The sequence below is a fragment of the Anopheles bellator genome, chromosome 2, assembly GCF_943735745.2.
Source record: "Anopheles bellator chromosome 2, idAnoBellAS_SP24_06.2, whole genome shotgun sequence".
Taxonomy (NCBI): Eukaryota; Metazoa; Arthropoda; class Insecta; order Diptera; family Culicidae; genus Anopheles; species Anopheles bellator.
The window spans coordinates 74,757,349-74,784,130 of NC_071286.1; the positions used below are offsets into that span (position 1 = coordinate 74,757,349).

Sequence of the window (26,782 nt, forward strand, 5' to 3'; positions counted from 1 at the left end):
CCCCCGGTGCTGATCGACGTCGCTCCTGCTCCGAACGCACCAGGATCTGCGACTGCCCGGGGCGACGATCATCAATGACAACCGCAACCGCAACCCAATGTCCATGGCGCGGATCCACAACCCGAATGGCGATTATTCAAATCTGCCTTTAATTGAAAAATAATTGTCATATTTGGAGCCGATCGAATCGGGCTCCGTCGAAACCGAACCATGAGTGAGTCACCGAAGGCTCGTCGGGCGGGCTAGATTTATGTTTTAATTAAAACGCGTACGCATCATTAATTCCGGACGCTCGATGACGACGACGGGGCCTCGATTGTCAAGCGCCCGAAGGGAAGCACACCGCCGGGGAAACGTTTAGCCCCGGTGATCTATTGCTCACCGGTGCGTGAGAATGCATTTGCATCGAAACCGAAAGTGATGGAGGCGCCCCGATCCCCATCCGGCGCGTGGCCTGTCTGCCCGCGTTAAACGCGATCCTGCTTTGGGTTCTGGCGCCGCCGACGTTCTGGGGACCAAATTGGGCAACGACGGCGTTGTCGGTGGCCAGTTCCTTCTTGCGTATGATGGGTGGACCGGGTTCGTGTTTGGTGAGTGGCTGAAACTCTGTCAACCATTTCTGGTGCTGTCTTGTCCGAAGCAATAAGGGGCAACCGAAAACCACCCGCGGTGCACGGACACTTCGGGGCTGGTGGAGCGATTTTTGCACCACTCGATGATCGTACTGCGCATTTTAATTTTTATTTGAGGCGATGATTGGGGGACTAAGGGGGCGATTTAAAGACGAATCTTTTCGCCGTTTTGATTCGATTCGGGACCTGGCCCACCGGTCACCGGTCAAATGCTAGATTGTTTGACCAACCCAACGATCGACCCCGTTTGAAATATTTATAACGCATTTTCACATTTAATGCTTTTTGGCGCACACGAGCACGAGATTGCCATAGAGATAGGGGCAAGCAACGATCGCTGCCCGGCAATATGCAAAGCACTAATTTTGTCACCCATAAACGGGCGCGTCTGGCCGGCTGGCCGGCGGGACCAATTAACATAATGAAAATAATGGCCGAGCGAATATTTTGTCACAATAAATTGGCCTCGCGGAGCTGCCGAAGGCCCCGAAAGCCGGCGTGTGGCGCTCGCATCGATCCCTGAGCGGCTGGCGCGGCCGTTTTGGGGCTAATGATTTCGAGTTTGGATTATATTGTTTCCGTTTGGTCGTCGGTGTTTTTGCTGCTTTCGCTTTACGCGAATACACAACGAAACTGCAAACAAACGGTCGCGCAAATCGGATTTATGGAAATGGCCTCGGTCCTTGCGTCGAACGCCGAGGCCCGGGGCCCGATAAAATCCACTTTAATTTGTTGTGTGCCAATGTTCAGCCTAAGCGCATGAAATATGAATGAACATCGAAAGGCTAGCCGCCTCGCCTCCCCCCTCCCCATTCAGGCCACCATCACCCTCGCTGGCCGGGAACACGAACGGAACGTGTCCGCGCAACGCCCAACCGGACCTGACGCACCGGGCGTCAGTGTCTCAGTCCAGAGGACCATAACTATAATTTAAAGGCGATTTCGGGCGGGCCTTGGGGCAACATGGCGCAAAGGGGGGCTGGCGCACTATGTGTCGCCTTTTCGCTTCCAAATACAAAACAAATCAACCACATACGACCCTCGCTTGCGTCCCAGTCGCGGCAGTCGCGGCAGTCGCGGCAGTCGCGTCAGCCAGTCGACGATCTGTCAGCAACCTGTTAATGTTTTCGGACAGCCGATCGGCCGATCGGCGCTGGCGCCACTTGGCTTCGGGTCTTTGGGTCAGGTTTGGCATATGCAGACACGCGGCCAACCCCGCGGCGTGACTTGCGCCTCAAAAGATGAGGGTTGCTGGCGTATTTGCCTGGCGCCGCTGCTGGGTGGGTCGATAAGCGATGAAGTTGGCACGTAGCTTCCGCCGAACGTCACTAAAAGGTCCTACTGTAAGGGGTAAAGTCCTAGCAAATTTTAAGACTAGCAAAAGCGTGCCTTCTAGTAATTTTAATAATGACCGAAGTTTAGCTCCACGGCTCATTGACCGGCGTGGTTTCGGTCAGCCGATGGCGAAGGCGTGCTGTTGCAATTGCGACGGGGAACGTAATTGCGTCGTGTAGACGATTGACGCGGTACCGAACGGGGAAGTTTCTGTTATGAATGGGTTGACTCCGATTCCGCGTAGCTCAACCTGTACCCCCGGGGCGTAGTCTGACGCCTGACGGCCATCGGGAGCGCGCTCTTCCGGAACCGCCATTTAGAATCCCAAATCGGGTACTTGAAGATGGAATCAACAATGAGGCTGACGGCGATTTAAATAATTACTATTCGTGGCCGGGCTTCCGGACCATAGGGGCGATCTAAGCTAAAAATAGGATTTCGTCGGTGCGTCGGAACGGAGCCGATTCGGTTCGATCGGACTGGAGGTCGCGGTGTATGGTTACGAATGTTTCCAAGTGGAGCTCCTGCAGCTTCACAACGCCAAAATAGGAGACAAACCTCACGGAGGCCACTGGCGTAAGAGTGTATTCACACGCGGCAAACGCAAGACCGAGTCTGCGCACGCGCGCGCCAGGAAATGACGCAATCAGACTCGGAGGGCCGTAATCTTTATTAGATTGGTGCGCGATCGGACTGGCGGACGGACCGGCGTAACTCGTAAACCCACCGAGTGGTCTTATCTTACAACAAGCGTTTCGATGTAATTCCCGGACCCGGAGCCTCAGTGGCACCTTGCTCTCCCGGTCCGCGCTGGAACTCCTTTCCAGGGGTACTCGACATTCACTTCGTCAGACCTTCGATCTCTACTCCTGAGGGGGACGCGCGGTATGCGAACATGTTTACGGTCCCGAAACCCCGTTCGGGGCATCGTAAAAGTTGGCATCTTGCATTAAGTCGGACCTGGAGCGTGCCAAGTGAAATGTGGCGGCGGCTTCGGAAGGGGGTGGGATGGTCCGTTCGTTTTTGCGGCTTTCTTTCCCGCCGCGTTTTATGATCCTGTTCTGGGACTCGTTCATGTTTCATTGACGATGATGGCCCCGATCGGGCGTTTCGCACGCACGCCCAGCGTCGCCGGTGGTCCAGCCACCACACCATCTGGCCGACCCGAGCCGGAGGTCGGCAACCATTTGTTGCGGGCCGGGCTTTTACGAGTTGTTATATTTCGTGGGGCTATTAGCGTTATGATCGCCCCTTACACCCAACGCGTGGCGCGAGAGTCGAAGGTCACTCTGATCACTTGACGCGATCGCGAGCCGGGGCGTAGGCAGGGCACCCCGTCCCCCTTTCGGGACTTGGACATCCAAATTCGAGTGCAAATCACGGTAGCATAATGATGGCATCATCGACGCCCCGATCGAGGCGCTCTTGAGGCGTCGCTCGAGGGTGCTCTGCTCGAGGAGCCGGTTGTTGAGCCCGCCGTCGATCGTGCGTGGCTACCGGATCCGTGAACTGTGTGTTAGCGTGTGTGTCGTTCATGTTTCAATTTCAATACGCCTTCCCTACTCCTTTCCGCGGGCTTCCGAAGTGTGTTTCGAAATCGTCGATCGATCGAGCGACCGATCGGCGTTCTAATATGCAATTGGGTCGACAGTCGAATTAAATCATTACGCGGGATGGGACAGCGTCATAACACTTCACCGACAAATGTATGTTTTACGTAATCCGTTTGCTGTGAGACAGAACAACAGCTTCCATTTTTTTCCCCCTGTCAGTTCCCAGGGCGCAAAAATCTGATTCAATTTTTCAACTGTCAAACGGCGCGTGTTCGTTGCACTTTGATATTTGGTGTCCCCAAAGAACGGCCCCCCTCGTGCTGCGAGGAAACACTCCCAAAACACGTGCTCTTTTGCTCATTATAAACATTTTTAATAAACCCATCATTTGCATCGCAGCGCAGCGCAGCGTGGATTCGCCACGCAGCAAGTGCTTAAACCGCGCGCGAATGGGGATTCGGGACCCCCGGTCCCGGTCCATCCATCCGTCAGGCGGGATCAGACGGGCAGGACATACAACCGCATAGGAAATTTCATCGAAAATTGAAAAAAGACCCGTCGGAACCCAACTCTACCAAATCGGACGCACTTAATGATGACATAAATAAGAGATTCCGCACCGGGGGTTGGTCGATCACGACGGAGCGAGAGAGAGTGTGTCATCCTCCGGGGACGAAAGGAAAAAAACCCGGCAGTTAGCTCGGTTGTCCGATTAGTATGCACCGCAACACAATGCCCAAAAGGCGCTTTAGGCAAACAGATGTCGTGATAAATCTTGTGTGCCTCCCGCCGAAAAAAACCACGCGACTTCGGGAAAGGAATCCGATGATCGGCCACATTTGGGCAAGGACGACTATTCCGGGGTTCGTTTATTCCGAGTCAGGTTGAACAAGTGACTTCATCGGGTCAAAACAAGTGTCACCGCGGACGATGGCCGGCCGGGACGATGTGGTCTCGCAACTCAGGCGGACACCATTTCGGGTGCCCACCAATTTACATATTCCCACCTGCTGCCGTCGCCGTCGCCGGCTGGGCGAGTGTTGCGGCCATCGTCACCTCATCGTCGGGTGCACTGTGCAGAAAGGAACCGATCGGAGGCATCCGGTCCCAACTCGCCCATAAACTAGCCCCTGTCGATGCAGGAGGCATCCGGCACCGGGATGCCTCCGCCTGCGAATAACTCATCAGCCACCGACGGAGGTGGCCTATCGCGTGTCGCAAGACTTTCTCGGCGCGTGGGTGCCTTCCGAAGTCCCTGCGGACAAACCTGTTCAGAACCGAGCTGGAACTGTCCCCCCCCAAAAACGGCGTAAAACAATGGCTGTGGGCTGCCCCTGGGACCCTGGGACGTTCTTCTAATCGCTCTTGCGCTGCGCAGCGCGCTCAACATAAAGCCCGCTAATTTATCGAAACGGAATAAATAATGAGTGTAGATATTTGAAATTAAATAATATTTTATTTCACTTTAATTGATACTATAAACAAATTTACGACACTCGACGCGATCGGGCCGGTTGGTTTGGTGGAATAAATTAGCCGTACCATTTCGGTCGATCGATCGACTGTGTGGATCGGTTTTGGGAATCGAAATCCAGCTCCGCTTCGATTGACCGATCGATGCGACTTTCACACTTGCGGGTTCACCTGCTCGGGCCTCGGCCGATGAGATCACACGCTGGGCAGACGGTCGCCAGTCGCCGTACCGAAGGTAACATAATCCTTTGGCCGCCGGGGGCGAACTAGTTGGGGTGGGCCGCACTGTTTAATGGCCGACGACGGCTGGTAGAATGCCACAAGGAGCGCTCTCCGGTGCTCTCGATACGCGCTCAATTGGAGGCTTGTTGTCAGGCGATGTAATTTTGATTGGCCACCGGCTGAGCAGCGGCGGCGGGCGTTAATGGGGATCGTTTCGTGGCCCGTATCGGGTTGCGATGGGTGGCGTGATAGGCTACGGAAAACGGCTCATTAGTGACGTGTGGCGCTGCACTTTCAGGGTGCCCCTACCTTCGATGCCGTAGTACAGGTACGTGCAGGCCCGTAGGAAGAAAACGATGCTGCAAACCGTTTGGACGAGCACCAGGAACTGCATCGTTGAGAGATGGCCAAGTGGCGTCCAGCTCTAGCCGAGAGCGAGTGTCGGGGCGAACGGTAAACTGGCGCCGGCGAGATGTTTCCAGATCGCGATGTTTGAACGTTAACAGGTGTCGTTGGTCAATATTGATCGCCGTGCTGATCGTACTCACTGGATGCGTATTAATTGAAAAATTAAATTTTAATAAGCGTGATCAACGACGAATAAAAGTATTACTGATCATACATTGTTATAATGGTCAGAAACATAGTTGTTACATTTAAGGTTGTGTTTATAAATAAATAAAGCTTATTGTGGAACTAAAACAAACAAAACCACAGCTGTCTCAATGGTGTGATAACGCTAGCAGTGATATAGAAAGGATGTATCACGTTATTCAATCCGCCATCAAACGACTTCACTGAGCTGCACCAAACGATCATTGTAAAATGAAAACAACCATTCACGTAGCCTGTCTACTAGCACTGAGTCTAGTTGTCATTGTGCAGGTATACTAACAGTAAATGTGTTTAGTTTAAGAAAAAATCGAATAATAAAACTGCCCTGCTTCTAGGCGATCGGCGAATCAACTGCACAATGCAACACAGTGTTTAAGAAACTCACAAAAAAGAAATTTTGCGATGCTACACGCTACGAAAACATTCTGGGAGTCGACATGGTCCGGATGCTGGACTGCGTCTTGAAAGCGGTGAAGGTGGTCGACCAAACAGGAATGGCGGACTACCGGAAGCTGTACGATCCGATGAAGAGAATCAGGCCAGATCGGAAGCATGATTTTAATTTGGAATCGTGCATGGGCAGGAGCCACAATTTGCTGCCGACATCCAAACGGGCCCATGATTTTTACAAGTGCATGATGAAAAGTGATTCAAAGGAAGCGTTCAAAAAGGTGCTGAATGAGAAAATTTGTCAAAAATGGTTTCCGAAGCTTTGAAGCAAAGTAATAAAAATCTTGACTTGATTATGGTATTATGCCACTCTTTTGGAGATTTTTTCCTTATTTTTTCTCTTTCCTATTACTGCAGCAAATATACGCAGCAATAGAATAATATCCAATTTTAGATTTCACAGGTTTTGAAACCTATTAAAGTTTTTGGAATTACCAATAATGCAAACATAACTCAGTGATGCTTGGAGAATGTGTTTTAATTGTAACGTAAGTTTTTTTTATCGTGATCAACGACGCTTTCATCATCAAACACTTTGAAGCAAACAATCTCAAATATTGTTATTATAAATAACTGTCACAAACATAACTGTAACATTTAACGTTGCGCCTATAAATAAAGCACCGTGTTGAATTACGGCAAACAAAACCTAGCACTGGGACTAACAGCTTTGATATAAAAAGGAATTGCATCTAAAACTAAAACTTCATTTTTATCGTTTCAAAATGAAGGCAACTATAAAGCCCTTTCCCGTGGGGTGTCTGCTGACGCTGTGTCTTGTTGCCGTTGTGCAGGTGATTCGGCGTAAAAAAGGCCATGTTTTACTGGGAAAAATAGTAATACATTCGATACTATTCTAGGTAAGCGGCCAGTCACTTGGCAAATGCAACAGTGTGTTCAGTTCGGCAACGAAAAAGAAATTTTGCGATGCAACGAAATACCAAACCATTCCGGGAGCCGATATGGACAAAATGTTGGACTGCGTCTTGAAGGCCGTTAAAGTGGTCGATCAAACCGGAATGGGCGAGTACCAAGCGCTGTACGATCCGATGAACAAAATCAGGCGTGACCCGAAGCACGATTATATTTTGGAAATGTGCATTGGAGGCAGCCACAACCTGGATCCGCCAACCAAGCGGGCTCACGAGTTCTACAAGTGCATGATGGAAAGTGATTCAAAGGAAGCGTTCAAGAAGGTGATCAATCAGAAAATATGTTAAAAATGATTTATTCAAGGTTAACAAAGACTAATAAAATTATTTACGGGACTACGGCATTGTTAGAAGCATTTTTGTTACAATTTACTTATTTAATGTTTAATTTTTTTATGGAATTAAAGATTGCACGGATAGAAGATGAAAGTTACTACCGTTTGAACATTGGGTGAAAATATTTTTAAGTTAACTTCTTGAACAAATTATAAAACCTGAATATCAAATGGTTCAAATTAAACTTTTAATTAACTGACGCGGTTTTTATTCGACTATTGTGGCCCGCCTACTCATCTTTAGCAGCGATCCAATCAGAGGTCCATTGTTCAATACTTTCACAAGAAGTGAACGGGTTTAGAAAGGGGTTCTGCCAGAGTATGAGAAGATCAAGAAAGTCTGCTTGAAATATGTTTAATACAAACTATTTGTAGCTCCTTTTGTAATACCGTCTGTCCAAACTGTAATGTTTGATTTAAGCATGATGTATTTGTTCAAGTAAATAGTTATGATGGAATGTTTAACACTAGATATACCACACCAGTCATTTTGACTGGTCGGGCAGTTTGAATTGCAAATTTCCACTACACATAATTTTTTTTTTCCGAAATGATGTCATGACTTTTAATAGCTCTAAGTAAAGAAAACATTTGATAATAAAAAATTTTTTTATATATGTTAGAAAAAAAAATAATTTTTTTTTTGGAGATTTATACCATACCAGTCAAAATGACTGGTCCTTGTTTCCATGAAGAAATTTAGGCCAAAACAGCAAATTTAGCTCAGAATGTGATCTATTGATCTCTGAATCGTAGGTTGGGCACTACAGACCGTTGATGTGTACAACAAAAAAAATGTTTACCGCACCCCTTCCCCTTCTCCTCCCGCCGACAACCCAATTGATGTACCAACGATCGTCAACAGGTTAGAAGCCTCTACAGTCTTGGGGTAAAATTGGGCAATTTCGCAAGCAAAATTGAAGGCATTTCTTGCAATATTGTACGCACGTGGAGTATTCGAAGGAAATACTTTGAGACTTCAATATTTGTGGAGCAACAAATGGGGACCATCCTTTTTTCCAGTACTGTGAGTCGACGTGATTTTACCGAGATCCTACGTTACATTCATTTCGAAAATAAAAATCAGAGGAGTCAACGTTTACAAACAGACGAATTCACTTTAGTTTCAACAGTTTGAGAAATTTTGTTTTGAAAATAGTCAAAACTGCTTCAAACCGGGAGCTTATATTATCGTGATTTGGTATGGTTTTCCATATTTATGAAAAGAAGAGGCTCGAAATGCCTCAACGCCCCTAAGCGAATTTGTGGTAATGATACTTCTTGAACCGTATACCATGAAGGGAAGAACTGTAACAACCGATAATTTCTTTACAAGTATTCTTTTGGCGATAGGACTAGGATCTGAAAACACTTCTTTGGTTGGAACTATACGCGCAAACAAGAGGGAACTGCCGAAAAGTTGTACACTGAAAGAAGACAGCATCGCACGTTTCTCAACGTTGCAATGGATGCTCGCTTACTGTTTATAAAAGCAAACTAAAAAAGAAAGTACTTATACTTAGTGCAAGACATAAGCTTATAAAAATTGATAAATCTTCTAAGCAATTACCTGAAACTGTATCATTTTATAATGGAACCAAATACATGTCAAAACTCGCACCAGGTGAGTTTGGCTCAAACTGCTTGAAAATTATCCGAACTTTTCTGAGATTCACCCAGATTTTGTATGGGAGCCCCCCTTTGTAAAGAGGGAAGGGGTTTCAAACATTCCCCAGAACATTTCCCCACGCCTAAAACCTCCGACTGCCGAATTTGGATCGATTTGCTCGAAATCGTTTGTATGGGACGTTACGTATGAGACGTTACGTATGGGGCGTTACGTTACGTTACGTTTGTATGGGAGACCCCCCTTCCTGGAGATGTGGGAGGGTCAAACTTTCCTATTCTCAATCTGGGGTCACAAAACTACGCTGTGCAAAATTTCACGCGGATTGGTTCAGTAGTTTTGGAGAAAAATCGGCACACACACACTAATATATAGATTATCCAACAAAGTGATAAAAATTTAGTGTTTTGTTATATAAAAATGTATACAAATCCATTTATCGTTTACAATTAACATTACTAAACTTGTTTTATCATTTTTATGTAGTGAATAAACACTTGAAGACGTAATAAGCATTTTTTCACATGACCAGTCATTTTGACTGGTCTGGTATAAATAGGTATATTGAAAACGGTGGTATATCTAGTGTTAATCAAGTAATACAAACCTATACTAAAAGTAAATAATCCTTGGCGAGTTACAGTAAGCAATAACAAAACCTCCAACGCTTATAAAAGGAAGCGAATTTGCGAAATGATAGAATAATCATTTGGCCAGTTATCCGTACACAGCAAGATGTTGTTAAAGCAATTGTTGGTGTGCTGCCTATTGGTCTGGTGTTTTATGGAGGTATTGTAAGACATGGGATTTCGAAATCCTTCTCTCAGAAATGTTTCAAGCAAACATATTTTTTTAAATTTTATTTTTGCTAGGTGACTGCCAAATCGTTGGATCAATGCAAAAACGTGTTCAACGCGGCCACAAAACAGAAGTTGTGCAAAGCAAATCGGTACGAGCGTATCCCGGGTGTTGATATGGATAAAACGCTGGATTGTGTCATGAGGGCGGCAAACATTGTACGTCAAAGTGGAGCTGGCAATGTAAGTATTTCCATATCGGCGATGTCTATCTAAGCAAAGCTAATCTCTTTGAATAATTTCTTAGTTCCAAGCACTGTATAGGCCGATGAACGCTGTCGAAGAGAATGGTCGGAACCATAATTTCAGTCTTGAGTCTTGCATGTCAAAAAAGTTGACGGACGATCTGCCGCAAGCCAAGCGAGCGCACGCATTCTACAAATGCGTAATGGAGAGCGAGTCAAAAGCTGCCTTCAAGAAGGTATTCAACCAAAAAGTATGCCAATGAAAGTGTATAAGAAATGCGAGTTCCGATCTATGATATGGAAAAATAATAAAATAAAGAGCAATTGAGAAAAATGTTTAATCGTTTGCCGTAATCGTTTGATAGAAAAGGTAAAAAAGTGGGAATCCGAAAATCTGAAACAGAAAGAATTTGTACATGTATTATCTACTTCAGAGAAAGTTAACTGCGTCACATGCTAATTGCAGTCACGCGTGACAACATTTTGATCAAAATAAAATCGGGGGAATCGTATTTAAGATTTTGTAGAATGTCTCCCATGTTTATGCCAACTTCTAAAGTTTAAAATAAAGTCCCAAGTACATCAGCGACTACCTCACGAGGTGATCAAGATCAAGTAACGATCAAAAGTTTGCTGAGTATCCAGTGGTCGCCCTTCGGAGGTGTTTGATTGAGGTGTGTTTGATTTGTCTGAGATAATGTGTAAAAACTAATATTAACACATTCTGCCCGAGATAGGAACAATCACGACTAGAAGGATTAACAACAAACAGCAAACAATGATTAGAAATGTAAGCGATGGTATAAAAGATCGACTTATTTAAGGCAGTGCTTAGAAAAGGCTCGTACACCAAACGATTAGCTATTCACAGGATGTTGCTGAAACATTTTCTACTGTGCGTTTTGTTGACTTGCTGCTCGATGCAGGTAACATAGGGGGTAGAATTAAATTAACCAAACCAAATTGAATTGCCGTATCTTCACAGGTGAATACACAATCACTCGATAAATGTGGCTTGAGCGAATCGACAAAGCGGACGCTATGTGCTGCAAGTGAGTATGATGAGATTCCGGGCGTTGACATGGATGCAACGCTGAACTGCATCCTTAAGACGACGGAAATCGTCGACGGAACCGGAGCTGGAAATGTAAGTACTCAAGATGGACAAGATTTAGGGAGAATCGAACCATATTTTTGTACATTTTTCGCAGTTCTACAGTTTGTTCGATCCGATGGCCGTTTTCGAAGATGAAACCCGGAGGCTTAACTATAATCTTGAGACGTGCATGACTCGGCGATTGAAGTACACCCTGCCGGAACCTCAGCGTGCACATGCGTTCTACAGGTGCATGATGGCAGGCGAGTCTCAGTACTCCTTCAAGAAGGTGTTTAATGCCAGAGTTTGTAATTGAAAGGGACATGGCAGCGCCGTGACCGTATCAACTGTTTAAAAAACAGTAAACTTCCAGTAATGGCCTGTTGCAACTTATTTTATGAATATTTTACTGATGTAGCGATGACTTATAACACTGCGATATTGATTGATCAAGAATTGCAGCTCTAGAATAAACAATATTCTCCTCAAGGATTGCAGTGAAACAGTCCCTTCGTTCGTAAACAATGTAAATTATTCATCTTACTCTAGAATAGTATAAAACATGGGCTCCGCAATGCCGCAGAAGGGGATCAGCGTACAATAGTGTCGTGGTCAAGAAAGTGGTTTGCTTCAAATTTTGTCTCTTTAGCAAGCAATTAAATTAAATTCCCAATAAAAAATCGAAGACAGATTGAAAACTATAAAAAAGTTTTACACCTCAGTCTGAACAGCTTGAAACAAGATGCAGTTGAATAAACTGCTTCCATGTTTTGGTTTATTAATGGTGTGCCTTCTGCAGGTAACTTATGAACGCATATTAAACCCTGATCTAAAAAGCATTAGAGAGTAACGATTACGTTTTGCTAGGTGGATGCCCAAAACCGGAATAATTGTGACAATTTAATGAGCGCTAAAACGAAGAAGAAACTATGTGACGCCAAAAAGTACAAGCCCATCAAGGGTGTTGATATGGACAAACTGTTGGACTGCGTGCTTAAGGCGGCAAAGATCGTGGACGCAAGAGGAGCTGGAAATGTAAGCGATTGCAGCATAACTAGTGTGCACAGGAGAGAATCAAAATTGTATTGCCCGTTGCTTTTACTTCACAGTTTGAAAGCTTGTTCAAGCCAATGTACCTCACCGAAGGGGATGGTGCTAAGGTTAACAAGAACCTTGAATCGTGCACGACTAAAGGGATGACGCAGACGCTCCCGTTCCAGCAGCGTGCGCATGCCTTCTATAAGTGCATCATGAATACGAGGTCCAAAAAATCCTTCAAAAAGGTGTTTAATAGCAGAGTGTGTAAGTAAAGTGATTATAAAACATGGCCACAGTGTAACGAATGGAGTGAATAAAAACACTTATAGATAAACCGAAAACTTTTGTACTAGTTACTGTTCTCTCATGTACTAGGTTTTTTAAATATTGTTTTCCGTCAGACACCGTTCCGTTTCTGTTTCACTATCTTTTTGTAGGATTTGATAGGTATAATTCAGTCTCAATACGTAATATCCTTTTTTTAAATGTTTGTGATCATTGATTAGTTTTCGTGTACAAGTAACGCTGAGCAAAGTGATCGATGATCGAGATCATGAGTGAGTGAGTATGTTGGTTTTATAAACTGAACAGTGAGGTTTGCAATGCCACAGACGAGCAATTGTTGAACAAACGTCACTTTTCTATGGAATGTCTTGGGCAAATACAAATATTAAACCATTTGTGAACATAATGCCGGGCTATGGGTAGTACAAAACAGAAGATCAGAAAGCTGTATATAATAGTCGCATCGGTACTTGATCCGGTTTCTCTGTTAAGGTTTTTATAAATAGTGGTGATCGTAATCGAGACCACAGACGAGTCGAAACTATCGAGAATCGGCCAAAACATAATTTTCATACAAAATAACAAAATGATAGGGTTTAAAGTATTTTTGTCCTGCTTTATGTTGTCGATTGGGTTAGTTCAGGTATTTTATAAATCTTTTTAAGGCACAATCGGAGCGAGTGATTCGAATTGTTTTATTATCCTAGATTGATGCAGCTCCGTCCGACAAGTGTAAAGCCGTGTTCAGCAGCCGAGTGAAAGATTCGCTGTGCGGGGCGAAGGAGTATATGACCATCCAGGGTGCAGATATGGACAAAATGCTGGATTGCGTCCTGAGGGCGGTCAATATTGTGGACAGCACAGGCGCAGGCAATGTAAGGTTTTGGGCCTTTCGATGTGGTCAATGCAAATTTATTACTATTTTTTTACGAATATTCTTCACAGCTCAAAAGCTTGCTCGAACCGATGAGGAAAATTGAAGTGGACGGTTGGAAGCATAAACTGAATATTGAATCGTGCACGACGACAACGATGACCAAAACGCTGCCGGAACCTCAGCGGGCGCACGCATTCTACAAGTGCATCATGAAAACCAAATCGAAGGAAACCTTCAAGAGGGAGTTTAATACGAGAGTTTGTGGCCATGGTACGGCTATGCTCTACTTTACGCAGTAACTCTAATGGGCAGAACATAGTATTATATTATTGACAAAAACAATAAACTTTTGAAGCATGGAAATCAGCAAGTGCGCTCTTTTGTTCAGTCCTTTCTACCTTCGCGTTAGTTGTTTCGAGCCATAGGTGAACTAACCAACGATTTATATGATAGTCTATTGGCAAAAGCTCATTTATGCTTCTTCAATTTCTTATAAAGAAGCCAGACTGATGTTTTTTGCGAGTTTATACGAATTTAGAGCTACGAATTGTAAAAGAAAGAATAAGCAAGCAATTTCCAAGATAAAAAATCTGCTCAACCAAACACTAGTGGAAAGGTCTATTGGCTTTGTAAACGGTTTATGGCCATGGGAAGGTAAACAACGATACTTATTTATTTACATTCGAGGGCAAATAAATAAGTATCATACAATTTCGCAAACAACGGTGCAGATGTCAATAGTTCCCGTAGCTTTAGTATAGTATAAAAAAGGACGAAAATAATATATAAAAGGACTTTTTCTAGAACCAACAGTGGAAAACAACCTGAACATGCTGAAACAGTTAGCCCTTACCGTTGGACTGGTCTGGTGCTTGGTGTCATTGGTACAGGTAAGTGGTTCAAAAAAATGGCATAAACCGCCAGCTATTACAACAATGCTCATAATCCTTTTATGATCGACTAGGCCGAACCGCAAACTGTTGAAGAATGTGAGAAAAATATTCCCGCTTCGTTGAAGAATCGCGTTTGCGAGCTGCGCCAGTACAAAACGGATGCCAGCCCGGACATGGACAAGCATATGCAGTGCGTACTGCGGGTGACCGGTTTCGTCGATGAAGCTGGAGAAGTTGAGGTAAGTCGATTCGATCGCTCGATTCGCGAGCCCAATTTCAACACAATTCGATCTCGTCCAAAATAGTTCCAAGAGCTGCGCGGTTTGCTGGAAATCGTTCAACCGGGCGGTAAGCACGTGGAAAACATTAAAAAGTGCGTCGCGGAATCGTCAAAGGTGGGCGCCAGTAAGAAGGCCAACACGTTCTACACATGCTTCCTGCAAACGGACTCGGAATCGGGCTTTAAGCAAGCGGTTGACTACTCAGAGTTGGTTCGCGCTGGGAAGCTAAAGGCTAACACACCGTACAACCGCGCCCAAGTCACCAAGCTGATCAAGGAAATCGATGACGGTCTGTGTTCGTAGTGATCTCGTAGTGCTTGAAAACCGCCGATCTGATTTGCGACAGTAAAATTTAAATGGATACTAAATAACAATAAACACACCCATTATCTCACGGCATTCACATTTGTTTTATGTTCACGCCTGTCAAATCAGCATGTATAATTTATTAAATTATTTCACAACAAATTGTCAATGAGAATAACAGAGTCAAAATCGTTAAACAAAGTATTGCGAGTATTACCCCTAGACTGTGGTCTCGAGATGCTAATGAGAGATGATGAGAAATGATTTCATTACCTCAGAATCTAGCACCTTCAGCATTAGCTATTTACGCAGCGCTGCAGTTTAAATAGGTGCCTCGCGATCCTCGGTGATCGAGTTTGCTTAGCCTAACCTCAATACCCAACGTGTTTGATCAATGATGGCGCAGGCGGACTATCACTGCACACTGTTTGCTGATCATGATTGGGGACTCATCGACCGGGCGATGATTTGCGTCCGTCTCATAGGTTCATTGTCTCAAAGTGGCCTCATCGGTGACCGGTGCAGGACGTACTTGGTGAAATACGGAAATATGGCTCCTCACAGAACGAGTCTCATCGGAACGCTTATGCTTCTGCTTCCGTTGTGCAGTGCCGTCCACGCGCAAACGGTGGCCGATTGTGTTCAGCGTATTCCGGAATCGGCGCGGGCAACAGTTTGCGACATTCGTTACTATCGTCCGGCTCAGGGCCCGGATGCTGAGAGCTTCCTAAAGTGTGCCCTAGCGGCGGTTGGATTTGTGGCACAAGATGGCTCAGTACAGGTGAGTGCCGAAAAGGGTGGTACCGATTTCGCTGGTAATAAACGGGCCATTCCACAGCGAAACGTGGTGCTGGCAGCCCTAGACGCGGTAGAGACTCACGACGGAGTCTACACGGACAGTGTGGACGTGTGCCTGTCGAGAACGAGAAAGTTGTCGGGCGACGAACGACCGCGTGCGTTCTTCTCCTGCATGCTCGCCACGGAATCGGCTCAAAACTTTAAAGATGCACTCGAGCTGCGCGAGCTGAAAACGAACTCGGAGTGGCCGGAAAGTGGTGCATTCGAGACAGGCAAAGTACAGCAGCTGATGCAGGAAGTGAATCGAAAATTGAAGTGCTAATAAAACGGTGTTTAATGATGAACTGGCACCAGGGTGAGGTGGGACACTAAAAAAGTAATCATGGCGTTTAAAGTTTTCTTATCCGACTCACCATCCTTTTCAATGCTTTTGCAGTGCTCGTACTCAGTTAGTACGGTACCAACAATGGCGTGGCACACTGGCCGCTAGCAGGTGCCATCTTAGACCTCTAATGATCTGGCCCACGCAGCCGCTTCGGGCGCTTCACGCGCACGAAGCTCGTTCAGCTCAGCGGCTTTTTATTGGTTCAATTAAATGTCACTGCGAGCGGCGTGTACCTTGCGCTAAAAATACGCGTCTGAACGTGGCCGTACCCGATTGCCACCCGTCGGTCCCCGAGACCGGGAAGAAAGGGCTCTTGGCCAAAGGGGCTATCAGCCGGCCGGCTAACGGCCTTAATCCTGCCACGTCCTGGCGTAGCCCCTTGCCGCTGTCAAGTGGCAAATAAATAAATAAATAATCTATTTTCGTAGGTGTTACCGCGGCCACGATGCGCGCACCGTGTCTCCGTCGGCCTACGCAGTCGCGGGCTTTTCTTTATTTTAATTGAAAAATAGTTCACCCCTCGGGCGACTTCCGCACCGTCCGCGGATGGGCGAGCGAGAGGCGCCAATTTAAATTTCATGAAAATAAATGACTCCCGCGACTATCCTATCCACTATCTCAATCCGTGGCTGCGTGGTTAAGCGGAGTCTCCTCGGGGCAGGTCTCAGGTGCGCTCAGGTGCGCTGCCCGGTGCTAGGTCTGCCCACTGCACTAGTGTCCCTTTTAACGATCGCCGCACCGCTCCGACCTAGCATTGTTTTGCCGGCAGGGTCCGCCACAAAAAAGCGTGGCGTTTAATCGTTTGTCATAAAAATCAATTCTTCGCACTTAATTACTGGCCACGCAGTGCATTGGGTCCTTCCCGTCGAGCCGCAACGTATCCGTTTAGGCTTTTAATTGAAAAGGGAGTTTTATGGTTTACTTTTAAGCCCGCCGGTCCACCGGTTGTGCCTGACCGGGTGCAGGTTGGGCCGGGTTTATTCATACACTGGCCTTCACTGGTGGCGATAGTAAAAATTTGCAACCTCTGTGTATGAGTGTGTCCGCGGGGCGGCATTCGAAGGATAAAAGCCGTCTGCCGTCGCGGGCGTTACGCTTGCGACGCCCACTTGCGGATGTCGGAGAGTTTTTTCTTTCATCGCCGATAGCGACGAACGAATGCACGGGAATGCGGTTGTCATCGGCGTGAAGGTTACGTGCATCCGGCTTCGGCCCGGCGGGGCAGTTCCTCGTCGAGACAGCTGCGTAGTTACGATCAACTGAAGTGAGATTTTTATTACACGAGCGGGTTAACGCGGGCAACACCTGTCCCGGAATTCAGCATTGGAAAGATCGTCACTAGTGGTCACTGGTGGGGCGTTGTAGATTTTTGCGCTCTGCTGATCGATCTTTGCTGATCGTCACATCGTTCTCTGTCCAACGTCAAGATCTCGGCTCTCACCTGGTCCCTGTCGTACTGCAGATCGCGCAGAATGTAGCTCAAGTTGCCGGAACGGACTTCTCGAAAATCGAACGCTTCCTTAAAGCTACGGCTGGTGTCAGCACCACTCAGCAAGCAACGGTACATACGAAGGCTTCGCTGACGGATTGCGCCTTCACTGGAGGACTCCTCGACGCACCTATGAACGTGAGTTTTTGTGTCCTCCGTTAGCGCGAAGACAAGACGAAAGTCACGAAGTATTTCGCTTTCCTTTTGAATAACACAGAACCAGTGGCGGTTATGGCGGGAAACAGTCAACTGCACTGAGGTGGACTTACATCGATCAAGCCCGCAACGGTGATGTAGCGGAATTCTTTAAAGACACAATCGATGTGATCCGCCATAGCCGCGGTTCGGTTGCTGATCTGATAGTTGCGTAAGAGACAGATTTCCTTCCACAAACCTTCGCTCATGTGCATCTCACAGAACTCGATCACCGTTTGGTTTGGTTTCTTTCCATTCCATGACTAAAAATTAAATTATCGGAAATGATAGAATTATAGGCATTAGAGGCATCTAGAGAAATACCTTATTCTGGTAAATTCGGCCCAGCACTATCGGATCACGTAGAAACAGTTGAAAGTACGAATGCGAATGATCACGAAAGATGGATTCAAACGCAGCATAAATCGCCTCGGATGAGGCGTCAGCAAGGACAATTCTCCCCGTGGTGTTGACGATCGCTTGGAGAGACTGCTGGCTAAGGTTCATCCACAAACCGTACCGTTGATACTGCTGCATGAGTATATTCGTCTGCAGAAAGGAACACGTTTAAAAGCTTCAGCTACATCTCCGCCATACTTAACTACATTAAACTCGACTCGCTGTGGGTCGTAAAGCTGTAGCTTGGTGAGGACACACTTCAGGAAGTTTGGCGAACGGTCAGTTTTTCGCGTGTAGTTCTCGGAGGTCTCCAACCAGTCGGAAGCATCACTTTCACGGTCACTCCGTTGCGTGCTCGCAAACCGTTCGAAGCATCGCAAATGCGCAAACAGCGTATCGTCCGGTGAGAGTGCATTGCCTTCGCCGTCGTCTCTTTGCCCCGTGTCGTCGGCACGATCACCAGCAGCGGCGGCAGCCGTTGAGCTTATCAGTGCCAGCAGCAGCAGCAGCGCGGGCCCATGCTGTGACAGTCGCACTGCACTTTGCATAACTCTGGAAGGGACTGGAACTGAACTGCAACGCGGTGAATTGCAATGCGAACTGAACATTGGGCATTGGGAAGGCGTTTGCTGTTGCGCCGAACGTTGCGTTGTGGTGATAATTTGCGCCTCAAATCAAGGACGATAAGGCTGGCCGGAGCAGCAGCTATCACTTCTCTACTACCGCTCGTTCACTACTTTCGTATATTTTAAGTCTAATCAGAGTAAAAAGATTATAAAATTGATGTTCAGCTAATACAATAGTTAAAGCACTTGGCGGGAGATTCTTTCCGTTGTTTTTAAGGAATAACGAATGCATGAAGCTTTGGTTTGCGATTACCCAATGGTTTATTGAAAAAAGAAGATTGTTTTATAATTAAACTGAGTTTTTTTTATCGATTTCAAGAGTTATTTGTTGGTTATCGTATCACTGTGCATTCAGACAAAACAAATAAAATCACTTGCTTAGAACAAGGAACTGATCAGGAATACAAATTAAAAAAAAATTTAATGTAATAAAGTATCAAAACTGCGAAGGACTCAAGCACACCTATTAGTTAACATAAATTGTAGAAAAGCCACAAAGGCTAAGGATTTTTTAAGGTGTTTTGGTTTCCTGCAATAATGTAAAACGGTAAATTATTTGGGTACCATTTAGATAAATTTCAGAAGCGTTGTATCGTTTTGCTTACCGCTTCCATGTGGTACGCCTTGCAGTGAAAGATAAACGCCGACACTGGGTCACTGTCGGCCACGTGCGTCATCGAACCTGTTATCTGCTTGTTTTCTACCAGCGGCAGAAACAGCTGCACAAACTCGTCCGAGTACGGGGGCTCGATGATTTCCAGGACCTCTTGGACAAAGTAACGGATGAGGGAAACATCCACATCGGCACGCAAAACACACGTGTTAATGTACTTCAGCACGGGTACTACGTAGTCGTGCGCCAACAAGTGTACCATGCGGTCGATCAGCATCTTCTTTACCTGCAGCATCAAAAGCCCCGCCCGTTCTTCCGGCTTCGACTCCAACAGCTTGACCAACAGCCGCAAGACCGGCTCGCGGAGCAATGGATGCTCGGAAGCCACCTCATCGAGCAGCACCAGGTGCGGAGAGTTGGCTTCGAGATGGTACTGCTGACGCACAAGCACACTCTCCACCCAACGTATCAGGCCAGCTCCGACCACCGGAAAGTGAAGGCATTCGAAGAGCGTCGGGATGTGGCAGATAAGGTCGCATGAATATTGGTCCAAAGTGCATATCCCGTGTGCTCGCTCAATCGCTTCTATTGTTTTCTGCAGTTCGCTCTTGTTCGCTTTCGAGTAGGAGGTACTGACCACACTGACCGCGTACGCAAGTAGATAAATGTATTTCGATTTGTGGTACTTGTTGATCCTGGTACCCGCGGTGAACAGCGAATCGACAAGCAGCTCCAAGAATTGCGGGACGCGTATCAGATCGATCGGTGGCGGTTGCGTGGACGAGTACATTTGATGAAGCACTACAATATAGGACGGGTTGAGCGAGTTCTTTGTCAGCATCGCCCCAAGTGCGTCGCGTGCTTCCGGGTAATGTTCTGCACTATGGAGCGCCATTGTGATCGGTATCACATTCCGATTGCTGGTGTCGCGCAGTCAAAATAAGGAGAGAAAGAAAGGTTCATTTTTGAGTTTCTGTCCGACAGGTTGCACCATCAACTTACTTTCGAAGCGCGTATTTGCCAATTTCCTGCGAAAGACGCTTCATGATTAACCCATACTTCGGGTGCTGCGAGATCTTCTGCAGTAAGAACTGACCGTATAGATAGGTGTGTTCCGTGTGACACATCAGCTTGGCACACTTGATCGTGCGCTGTTGGTCATCCGGTCGATCGAGGAACCTAGCGATCGCACTTCCAAGGACGCGTGAAAACACGTCGATCTGTTGTGACACAGCCACAATGGAAGTAATTTCGCCCTGAAATCCAGCGTCCGACATGAGCTTGATGACGTATTCTAACATCAGACAGTTCGGGTACATCTCCGACAGCCGATTGAAGAGTGACCGCCAAGCGCGGTGCTCGATCATCTCGATGAGCCAGGTAGGACTAAAGCTATCCTCGGCGAAAGCAGCATCTGCCTTCGCCGGATCGAACATACTCAGAATCGAGTCTATCAGGCGATTTTCCGCCATTTTCTGCACCTCGCTCACGGACACACCGGCCACGGTGAGCCACTCGCCCACCAGGTTCGCCATCTGCGCTACCGCCGTGTAGTTGCCGGCGAGTAGATTGATGGCCGGTTCGGTATCGCCACCCGCCAGAAAGTAGCGCTTTAACTGAGTGAAGATCGTCGGCTCCATGATGTAGTCGGTGGTAGAGAACAAGGACAAACAATCCTCGATCACCCTCGGGCGAGGGTCCTCGGGCAATCCCTCGCGAAGGTTATCTTGCTGCAAACGGAAAACGAGTCGGTGCAGGGCGGCGTTTTAGGGGAATTCGCCATTCCATTGTCAAGTGTACTTACATTCGGACCACTGACCAATGACTCCACGGGTTCTTTCCACAAATTCATATTAAAATTGAAGTCCATTTCGTTCTAGTACAACTCCGGTAATAAACTGCGTAGAACTATCGCTCCGCTTCTGCTTTCCGCGGTGACACTTAAGTTGGCGCCTTTTTGTTATGTTTAAGACCTGAGTTCAATACTCTATGCAATGTTGTCGCCCAACGAAATCATACGGTTGGACTTTCAAACCCACGCCTATAAACGATGAGGCGGTTTGGGGTGTTGGGGTCCGAATGAAATGTCCTACCTACTGCAAGGTGCAAAACTATTGGGACAAGGGATGCTGTAACCTTCTTCCTTCCGAAACAGTACTCGCCAAAAAGTCTTATTGAACTTGTGTTAAATAAAATGGCGGCGTAGTGTGCGATTACCGAGTGGAGAAAGCATTTAAAGTGCATTAGGACTAACCGAAAAAGGCATGTCGCTCGGGGTGCAAAGAACGATAGCGTTTTTCACACCCTGTGGCCCGATTGACTAGCCGCTGCTAATGTGCCGTGCCGGTGTGAACTTATTATTTAATCGACCCATGTTGACGATAGTATTTAAAGCGGCGTCTTCTGTGACCCGTGAGTCACGCCTCAAGATACGTCGCCACGAAGTAGATCAGCGAAGTAGATCGGCAGACCCACTCGGAACTGGAAGCTGCCTGGGTTGCCTACCGATATGCTCCTCTCGTAGGACGCGAAACGCGTTGGTTTTGGTTCTCTGGACCCAGGGCTCAAGAGGAAAGCACAAGAAAAGCTGTTCGATGTACCCAGCTCGTGGCCGGAGGCACGCGGTAGCCTATTTGGCGGCCCCGTTGCGAACCGATCCTTCCACGCTGATATCCGTGGGAATTTCGTGGAAGAGAAATCCCCAAAGTGGACGCGAAAAAAAAGCTGGTCAAACACTGGGCACGGGTCGCAGAGAATCCGTGTACCGATAATTAAAAAAACATCACCTCCCGGTGGGTTTCGAAGACGGTGGCCAATTTGTTGGAGAAATTATTTGAAAGGATGAGATTTCGCAGGCGGCTGCACCCGGTTCCACCGGGCGCGCTGACCTGGTTGCGGAGGGAGATTTGCGATGATCGCGTCAGTCAAAGTGGTGCGAAAGATCGTGCCGCAAAGATTTAGACCCGAAGGGGCAGCGGTCCCTGAAGGTGTTTTGTTTTTCGACGATATCTTGTCGCTTGATCCACCAGGCGGCGGCGGCGGGGAGGCCAAAATGGTTTGCGAAATGCGATCGCTGATCGGAAGGCTGAAGATCGACATCGAGCTTTCGTTGAACGGGGCGAAAGGAAGAATGATTGGCGGTTGGAGTCCTTAAGACCCGAATGAAGCTGAAGAAAGTTTGGGAAAGAAAAGGGGTTTGATTTATCTGGAAATTAAATTATCATTGGTTTGGGGATGTTGGCTTTTTTTTGGTACGGCCAGTGACAGGTAAATTGCGGACTGCCACGTCGCTCATCAGCAACGTTGGGTCTTAATTAAAATATGCCATCCGCGTTGTACGCTTAGGCTTACTTGCCATCGACACTTGATAGTTGAATTTGGTGCAGTGTTCCCCTCGATACTATTAATACGTCCCCCGGTAACGAGTCATCATATCAGGGTACGCAAGAGCATTACCAGCTATTTAGCGTTATGATTCCCTTGGGAAGGCGTATCTTGGGCCCTCTATTTCCCAACACCGGACGATCGGTGTGAACGGTCTTTCCAAGCGACGTGAAATTAAATAAATATGTGAAATCAAACCGCCACACGGCCGTCAGCCGGCAATATGCTTCCTGCTACGAACCCGGCTCAAGTGTCCGCCGAGTGAGGCAGGGCCGGCAGTTCTGCGTTTCCCATCACGCGTCCGCTTACATCAACCCTCATCGGCGCAGGACCCAGGGGAACGAAAATAAACATCATCGTGGTCTATCGTGTGCTTCCCAGCGTGAACTGCCCACCATTGATGATGCAGGGCAAACGTTGCGGCAAATCGAGGGCAGAGAGTGTGCTCCACATCAGCACCAGATCCAGCGAACGGTGATCATCGGTGCCGATCTTGGGCCACCAGGTGAATGTCCAGTAGCAAGTAGAATTACCCCCAGAAAGATGGGTAACCTGGAGTGAGCTTGGCCCTTCGAATGGTGGAGCCTCTGGTGGGGCCACACGTAATCCTTGTGCTCCACAAACACAACACGGCCCGCCAGCCAGCATGGGGTCGTCTGCGAGGCCCGAAACCGATTTCGTAACACGGCAGCACACTGACGATGCCGACGACGATGCCGAGCGACGATGCGTCTGGAGGTTTACTGATCGGGTTTGCCTAAAGCGCCCCGTTTCGTCCCAGCCCATCGCCAGCTAGACCCAGACAACTGTTACCATTGATTTGGCCGGGGGCCGGAGCCCCGTCTGGCCGAGAATCCGGGACCGATGTTTGCGATCGGCGTACTGGGCGCGGGGCGAAAACATAATCATAAAATTAAATAAAACCACTGCACTGCGCGATTCGAATGCACCGCGAAACGCAACGCGCCCGTTGACCTCCCGGTGTCTGTGAGGCCCCCGGGGCGGGGGGAGGGAAAAAGAGTCCCAGATTTCCTTGAAGGCATTGCGCGGCTTAGAAGCGACCGAAAGTCCACGGGGCCGACTCGTTTTTTTGCTTGACTTTCACGTCCACATGTTTAGGCGGTGAGGGTAAATATGATTGGCAAACGGCAAATGAAGCGAATGCATGCGCCTGACGGTCCCAGTGCGTCTGGGACGGGGTAGGATTTCTGTTCTGTTTACCGTCGGTTCTTATATGCACCGCCGACCGCAGCGAGGCACTCCCCATTTGTGCGCGGAACATCTTACGGGGTGTGAAAAAATTAATTTCGGCCAACCCCTCAGGCACCTATTGGTCTATTTTCAGATAATTAGAAATCCCTGTTTCTTTTAGTGATAGGCAGCGTTTTAAGCAAAATGGCCATTAAAGTGTCTTTCCGGCACATAAATCGGCTGCCTATCGGCCCCCTTCATCGTAGATCGATCAAAGTCGCGTGCGCTAATCGCTCGGGCTTCGGTCATTTATCATCCTCCGATGTCCACTTGGAGTCACTCTATGGTTTGTGGATGAGTTCTACACTTCGATTCGGTTGCGTTTCAAGTTCCACAAACGGGGGCCGGCACTGGGGCTGTTGATTCTTCGCAAGGCGCAGATCCATATCGTGAGCGGTATTTTGCGTCCCGTCGCGATAAGAACGTTTACTTACCGGGGCGTTAGGCGCTAGACAGCATAGCGACGGTTGATACTACGACGATAAGGCTGGGTTCTGCGATCCGTGTGTTACAGTCCGTTGGCGGATAGTATTGACCGCCGTTAAGGAATGTAAACTTGGAAATTTTATATTATTTTGCACCCGGAACTAAACTTGATTGTTTATGGAGAGCAGTTGGTAGGTGTGTCTAAGACTGAGTGTTATATTAAACGGAGTTAAAGGGATATTCTGTGCCACACCTTTTCAACACGAATTACCGCTATAAATTTTCTCGCTAAATGTTGATTTACCAAGTAACCGACAACTATTTGTTTCTATTGGTTTGAAGTTCTCAAATCGTTTCATCCAAAGGGCACTTTGATTGTTTTGCTGGCCGTTCAAATATCGACCATATGTACTGATCGAGCACGCGTAGGCATGACTTAACTTATGTATGTCTCATGTCAAACATAACAACAAAGTAGACATCGTATAAAAAGTTGAAAGCATTTTTATTAGTTTGCCAGCAACAAAAAAGTGACCAAAATCGCTCCCGAACCGAACTTCAATTGTGTAAACTTGTGAATTTGAAATTCTGCCACGGTTCTGGAACAGGTGGGCCAAAAGGCTACGATCGTCCATCGTCGGCTCTGGTACTTCCGCCAAGGTGACGCCGTTTGAATTTATAATCTCTCCGGTGGCAAAAAGGTCTCCACAGGCGTAACACACCACCGTAACAGGGCGGCTCACACTCCGGCTCCGGGACGTGTACGCTGGTAAGTAAGCTAATAAATTGAAACCGTATCTTCCCGGCAAGGGGTCACCTTACGAGCGCGCGAAACAACCCAAACCCGACCAAGTCCTCCGAGACCGAGAGAGAGACCGCCAGGGAAGGAGCGTGGCTCCAGCGCCACGCTACCCGGGAGCGGCTACGCACCCGGGCGTCCCGCAGCATTAATCAGTTCAGTTTTGATAATTTTGTTTACACATTTTCTGCACACATCCGCAGATTCACACTGGCCGCCTGCCTGCCCGCCTGCCGAGGACGTTATTTAATGCGCCCGCGGGTGACAACGGCTGAAATGTTTACCGCGCGCTGGCAGCGACCTTAAAGTGATTGCGGAAAGTGTAATTGAGAGTCAGCAGCGCGACTGGCGATCGCAGGAGGGAAGAAGCCGCTTGCGCCCAAGTGGCGCGGCCCATATGCAATATGATCGCGCACTGCCCTAAAAGCGCAGCGTAAGATCGCTTGACATCAAAATGCTTTTAATTAATTAGCGTTTAGGGGCGGCACTCGACGGTTGCTGGTGCTGTTGGTGTGCTTCTGCGTCCGCGGAGTCCTCCGTGTGGACAATCAGCAGCTGCTCGTGCTCACTTTTGGGCCGCAGAACTCCCGCCCCGACGGAGGTTCTGGAGGGGCTGGGAAACTGGATCCACAACTGGCTGGGCGTCTCGAGAGGGCTCGATCCCATAATCCATTTATCACGCCTCGCACACCCATACACTCACGCACGACTACGAGGGCTACTGATAGTGCGACCGAGCCTTCGAGGTCCCACCACTTCTAGACGTCCGCCCCGGGGGCAGCCATTGATGGCCGTGTTGCTATCGAGAACCTGTTTCCTAGCGGATCCACGAAAGCGCCCTGCAAAACACATTCTACGTCCACGGCCGGCGGTCTAGCCGGTTGAACTGTCAAGTTGAATACAGTTCCACCACTTCTCGAAGGTGCCACAGTGGAATGGTTTCTCGCCATGTGTCCGACTGAGATGGCCGGGCGGTAGATATGGAACCTTCTTTCTCAGCGGCTAATTGATCAATTAGAAGCCCAAAAGCGTTCCGTCGATCCGACTGGTACCGTATCGACGAACTTCCCCCCCCCCCCCCCCCGCCGGGGGCACGACACGGACACTGATCCGACCGGCCCCAGGGCTTTCGGGAACGTTGACACTGATCCCCGGACACGACATTCCACTTGTTCGCGTAGCGGTACCCGGCCGAAAACCCGCCACACTTCTCGGAAGGCCGGCGCTTCTCACACGGCTTTATGGCGTGCGGGCCACGGAGTGACTCACCGGCTCCGGGTCGATCGAAAACCGGGTCTTCGATCGGGGAGGGCAAGCGATTAGCGAAAACACCCACCGCGAGACCGACCGTGGTGTTGCAGAAAAGCGTTTGTTTTGCAAATCCAATTACGATCGAAGATCGTTCTGAGAAGGGTCCGGTTCTGG

At 47.8% G+C, this 26,782-nt stretch overlaps 8 protein-coding genes across 8 annotated transcripts; 6 read left to right on the forward strand and 2 right to left on the reverse strand.

Moving 5' to 3' along the window:
• The first annotated feature begins 5,996 nt into the window (after positions 1-5,996).
• On the forward strand, positions 5,997-6,581 carry LOC131210839 (uncharacterized). The gene is made up of 2 exons (XM_058204136.1): positions 5,997-6,100; positions 6,166-6,581. The coding sequence occupies exons 1-2, from the start codon at positions 6,041-6,043 to the stop codon at positions 6,544-6,546; spliced, it is 441 nt and encodes a 146-aa protein (XP_058060119.1). The 5' UTR covers positions 5,997-6,040; the 3' UTR covers positions 6,547-6,581.
• A 356-nt stretch (positions 6,582-6,937) lies between these two features.
• On the forward strand, positions 6,938-7,565 carry LOC131210934 (uncharacterized). Its single transcript, XM_058204259.1, has 2 exons — positions 6,938-7,074; positions 7,141-7,565. Exons 1-2 carry the CDS (start codon positions 7,006-7,008, stop codon positions 7,498-7,500), a joined length of 429 nt encoding a protein of 142 aa, XP_058060242.1. The 5' UTR covers positions 6,938-7,005; the 3' UTR covers positions 7,501-7,565.
• Positions 7,566-9,879: 2,314 nt separating this feature from the next.
• LOC131211023 (37 kDa salivary gland allergen Aed a 2-like) lies at positions 9,880-10,547 on the forward strand. Its single transcript, XM_058204360.1, has 3 exons — positions 9,880-9,963; positions 10,047-10,214; positions 10,279-10,547. The coding sequence occupies exons 1-3, from the start codon at positions 9,910-9,912 to the stop codon at positions 10,477-10,479; spliced, it is 423 nt and encodes a 140-aa protein (XP_058060343.1). The 5' UTR covers positions 9,880-9,909; the 3' UTR covers positions 10,480-10,547.
• Positions 10,548-11,049: 502 nt separating this feature from the next.
• Positions 11,050-13,875, forward strand: LOC131208045 (uncharacterized). The gene is made up of 8 exons (XM_058200688.1): positions 11,050-11,142; positions 11,202-11,363; positions 11,428-12,111; positions 12,180-12,347; positions 12,422-12,614; positions 13,142-13,278; positions 13,343-13,510; positions 13,581-13,875. The coding sequence occupies exons 3-8, from the start codon at positions 12,055-12,057 to the stop codon at positions 13,809-13,811; spliced, it is 954 nt and encodes a 317-aa protein (XP_058056671.1). The 5' UTR covers positions 11,050-11,142; positions 11,202-11,363; positions 11,428-12,054; the 3' UTR covers positions 13,812-13,875.
• Positions 13,876-14,279: 404 nt separating this feature from the next.
• LOC131208893 (37 kDa salivary gland allergen Aed a 2-like) lies at positions 14,280-15,079 on the forward strand. The gene is made up of 3 exons (XM_058201825.1): positions 14,280-14,402; positions 14,477-14,644; positions 14,711-15,079. Exons 1-3 carry the CDS (start codon positions 14,343-14,345, stop codon positions 14,987-14,989), a joined length of 507 nt encoding a protein of 168 aa, XP_058057808.1. The 5' UTR covers positions 14,280-14,342; the 3' UTR covers positions 14,990-15,079.
• Positions 15,080-15,502: 423 nt separating this feature from the next.
• On the forward strand, positions 15,503-16,148 carry LOC131210480 (uncharacterized). The gene is made up of 2 exons (XM_058203738.1): positions 15,503-15,773; positions 15,831-16,148. Exons 1-2 carry the CDS (start codon positions 15,543-15,545, stop codon positions 16,110-16,112), a joined length of 513 nt encoding a protein of 170 aa, XP_058059721.1. The 5' UTR covers positions 15,503-15,542; the 3' UTR covers positions 16,113-16,148.
• A 1,327-nt stretch (positions 16,149-17,475) lies between these two features.
• On the reverse strand, positions 17,476-18,806 carry LOC131208047 (37 kDa salivary gland allergen Aed a 2-like). Its single transcript, XM_058200689.1, has 4 exons — positions 18,465-18,806; positions 18,184-18,408; positions 17,934-18,122; positions 17,476-17,865 (listed from the first exon to the last, which is right to left on the reverse strand). Exons 1-4 carry the CDS (start codon positions 18,804-18,806, stop codon positions 17,521-17,523), a joined length of 1,101 nt encoding a protein of 366 aa, XP_058056672.1. The 3' UTR covers positions 17,476-17,520.
• Positions 18,807-19,281: 475 nt separating this feature from the next.
• Positions 19,282-21,349, reverse strand: LOC131208048 (negative elongation factor D-like). Its single transcript, XM_058200690.1, has 4 exons — positions 21,302-21,349; positions 20,500-21,227; positions 19,490-20,417; positions 19,282-19,413 (listed from the first exon to the last, which is right to left on the reverse strand). The coding sequence occupies exons 1-4, from the start codon at positions 21,347-21,349 to the stop codon at positions 19,396-19,398; spliced, it is 1,722 nt and encodes a 573-aa protein (XP_058056673.1). The 3' UTR covers positions 19,282-19,395.
• Between the last annotated feature and the right edge of the window lie 5,433 nt (positions 21,350-26,782).

What these genes read in the sequence shown, in the direction of transcription:
- LOC131210839 (XM_058204136.1), top strand. Translation starts at nt 6,041, where the DNA reads ATGAAAACAACCATTCACGTAGCCTGTCTACTAGCACTGAGTCTAGTT. An exon ending in GTCTAGTTGTCATTGTGCAG is followed by an intron (nt 6,101 to 6,165) that starts GTATACTAACAG and finishes CCCTGCTTCTAG; the next exon opens with GCGATCGGCGAATCAACTGC.
- LOC131210934 (XM_058204259.1), top strand. Translation starts at nt 7,006, where the DNA reads ATGAAGGCAACTATAAAGCCCTTTCCCGTGGGGTGTCTGCTGACGCTG. An exon ending in GTCTTGTTGCCGTTGTGCAG is followed by an intron (nt 7,075 to 7,140) that starts GTGATTCGGCGT and finishes ATACTATTCTAG; the next exon opens with GTAAGCGGCCAGTCACTTGG.
- LOC131211023 (XM_058204360.1), top strand. Translation starts at nt 9,910, where the DNA reads ATGTTGTTAAAGCAATTGTTGGTGTGCTGCCTATTGGTCTGGTGTTTT. An exon ending in TGGTCTGGTGTTTTATGGAG is followed by an intron (nt 9,964 to 10,046) that starts GTATTGTAAGAC and finishes TATTTTTGCTAG; the next exon opens with GTGACTGCCAAATCGTTGGA. An exon ending in GTCAAAGTGGAGCTGGCAAT is followed by an intron (nt 10,215 to 10,278) that starts GTAAGTATTTCC and finishes ATAATTTCTTAG; the next exon opens with TTCCAAGCACTGTATAGGCC.
- LOC131208045 (XM_058200688.1), top strand. Translation starts at nt 12,055, where the DNA reads ATGCAGTTGAATAAACTGCTTCCATGTTTTGGTTTATTAATGGTGTGC. An exon ending in TAATGGTGTGCCTTCTGCAG is followed by an intron (nt 12,112 to 12,179) that starts GTAACTTATGAA and finishes ACGTTTTGCTAG; the next exon opens with GTGGATGCCCAAAACCGGAA. An exon ending in GGTGTTTAATAGCAGAGTGT is followed by an intron (nt 12,615 to 13,141) that starts GTAAGTAAAGTG and finishes TTTTATAAATAG; the next exon opens with TGGTGATCGTAATCGAGACC.
- LOC131208893 (XM_058201825.1), top strand. Translation starts at nt 14,343, where the DNA reads ATGCTGAAACAGTTAGCCCTTACCGTTGGACTGGTCTGGTGCTTGGTG. An exon ending in GCTTGGTGTCATTGGTACAG is followed by an intron (nt 14,403 to 14,476) that starts GTAAGTGGTTCA and finishes ATGATCGACTAG; the next exon opens with GCCGAACCGCAAACTGTTGA. An exon ending in ATGAAGCTGGAGAAGTTGAG is followed by an intron (nt 14,645 to 14,710) that starts GTAAGTCGATTC and finishes CGTCCAAAATAG; the next exon opens with TTCCAAGAGCTGCGCGGTTT.
- LOC131210480 (XM_058203738.1), top strand. Translation starts at nt 15,543, where the DNA reads ATGGCTCCTCACAGAACGAGTCTCATCGGAACGCTTATGCTTCTGCTT. An exon ending in CACAAGATGGCTCAGTACAG is followed by an intron (nt 15,774 to 15,830) that starts GTGAGTGCCGAA and finishes GCCATTCCACAG; the next exon opens with CGAAACGTGGTGCTGGCAGC.
- LOC131208047 (XM_058200689.1), bottom strand. Translation starts at nt 18,806, where the DNA reads ATGCAAAGTGCAGTGCGACTGTCACAGCATGGGCCCGCGCTGCTGCTG. An exon ending in CACAGCGAGTCGAGTTTAAT is followed by an intron (nt 18,409 to 18,464) that starts GTAGTTAAGTAT and finishes TCCTTTCTGCAG; the next exon opens with ACGAATATACTCATGCAGCA. An exon ending in CCGTTGCGGGCTTGATCGAT is followed by an intron (nt 17,866 to 17,933) that starts GTAAGTCCACCT and finishes GTTATTCAAAAG; the next exon opens with GAAAGCGAAATACTTCGTGA.
- LOC131208048 (XM_058200690.1), bottom strand. Translation starts at nt 21,349, where the DNA reads ATGAATTTGTGGAAAGAACCCGTGGAGTCATTGGTCAGTGGTCCGAAT. An exon ending in CATTGGTCAGTGGTCCGAAT is followed by an intron (nt 21,228 to 21,301) that starts GTAAGTACACTT and finishes TTCCGTTTGCAG; the next exon opens with CAAGATAACCTTCGCGAGGG. An exon ending in GGCAAATACGCGCTTCGAAA is followed by an intron (nt 20,418 to 20,499) that starts GTAAGTTGATGG and finishes GCGCGACACCAG; the next exon opens with CAATCGGAATGTGATACCGA.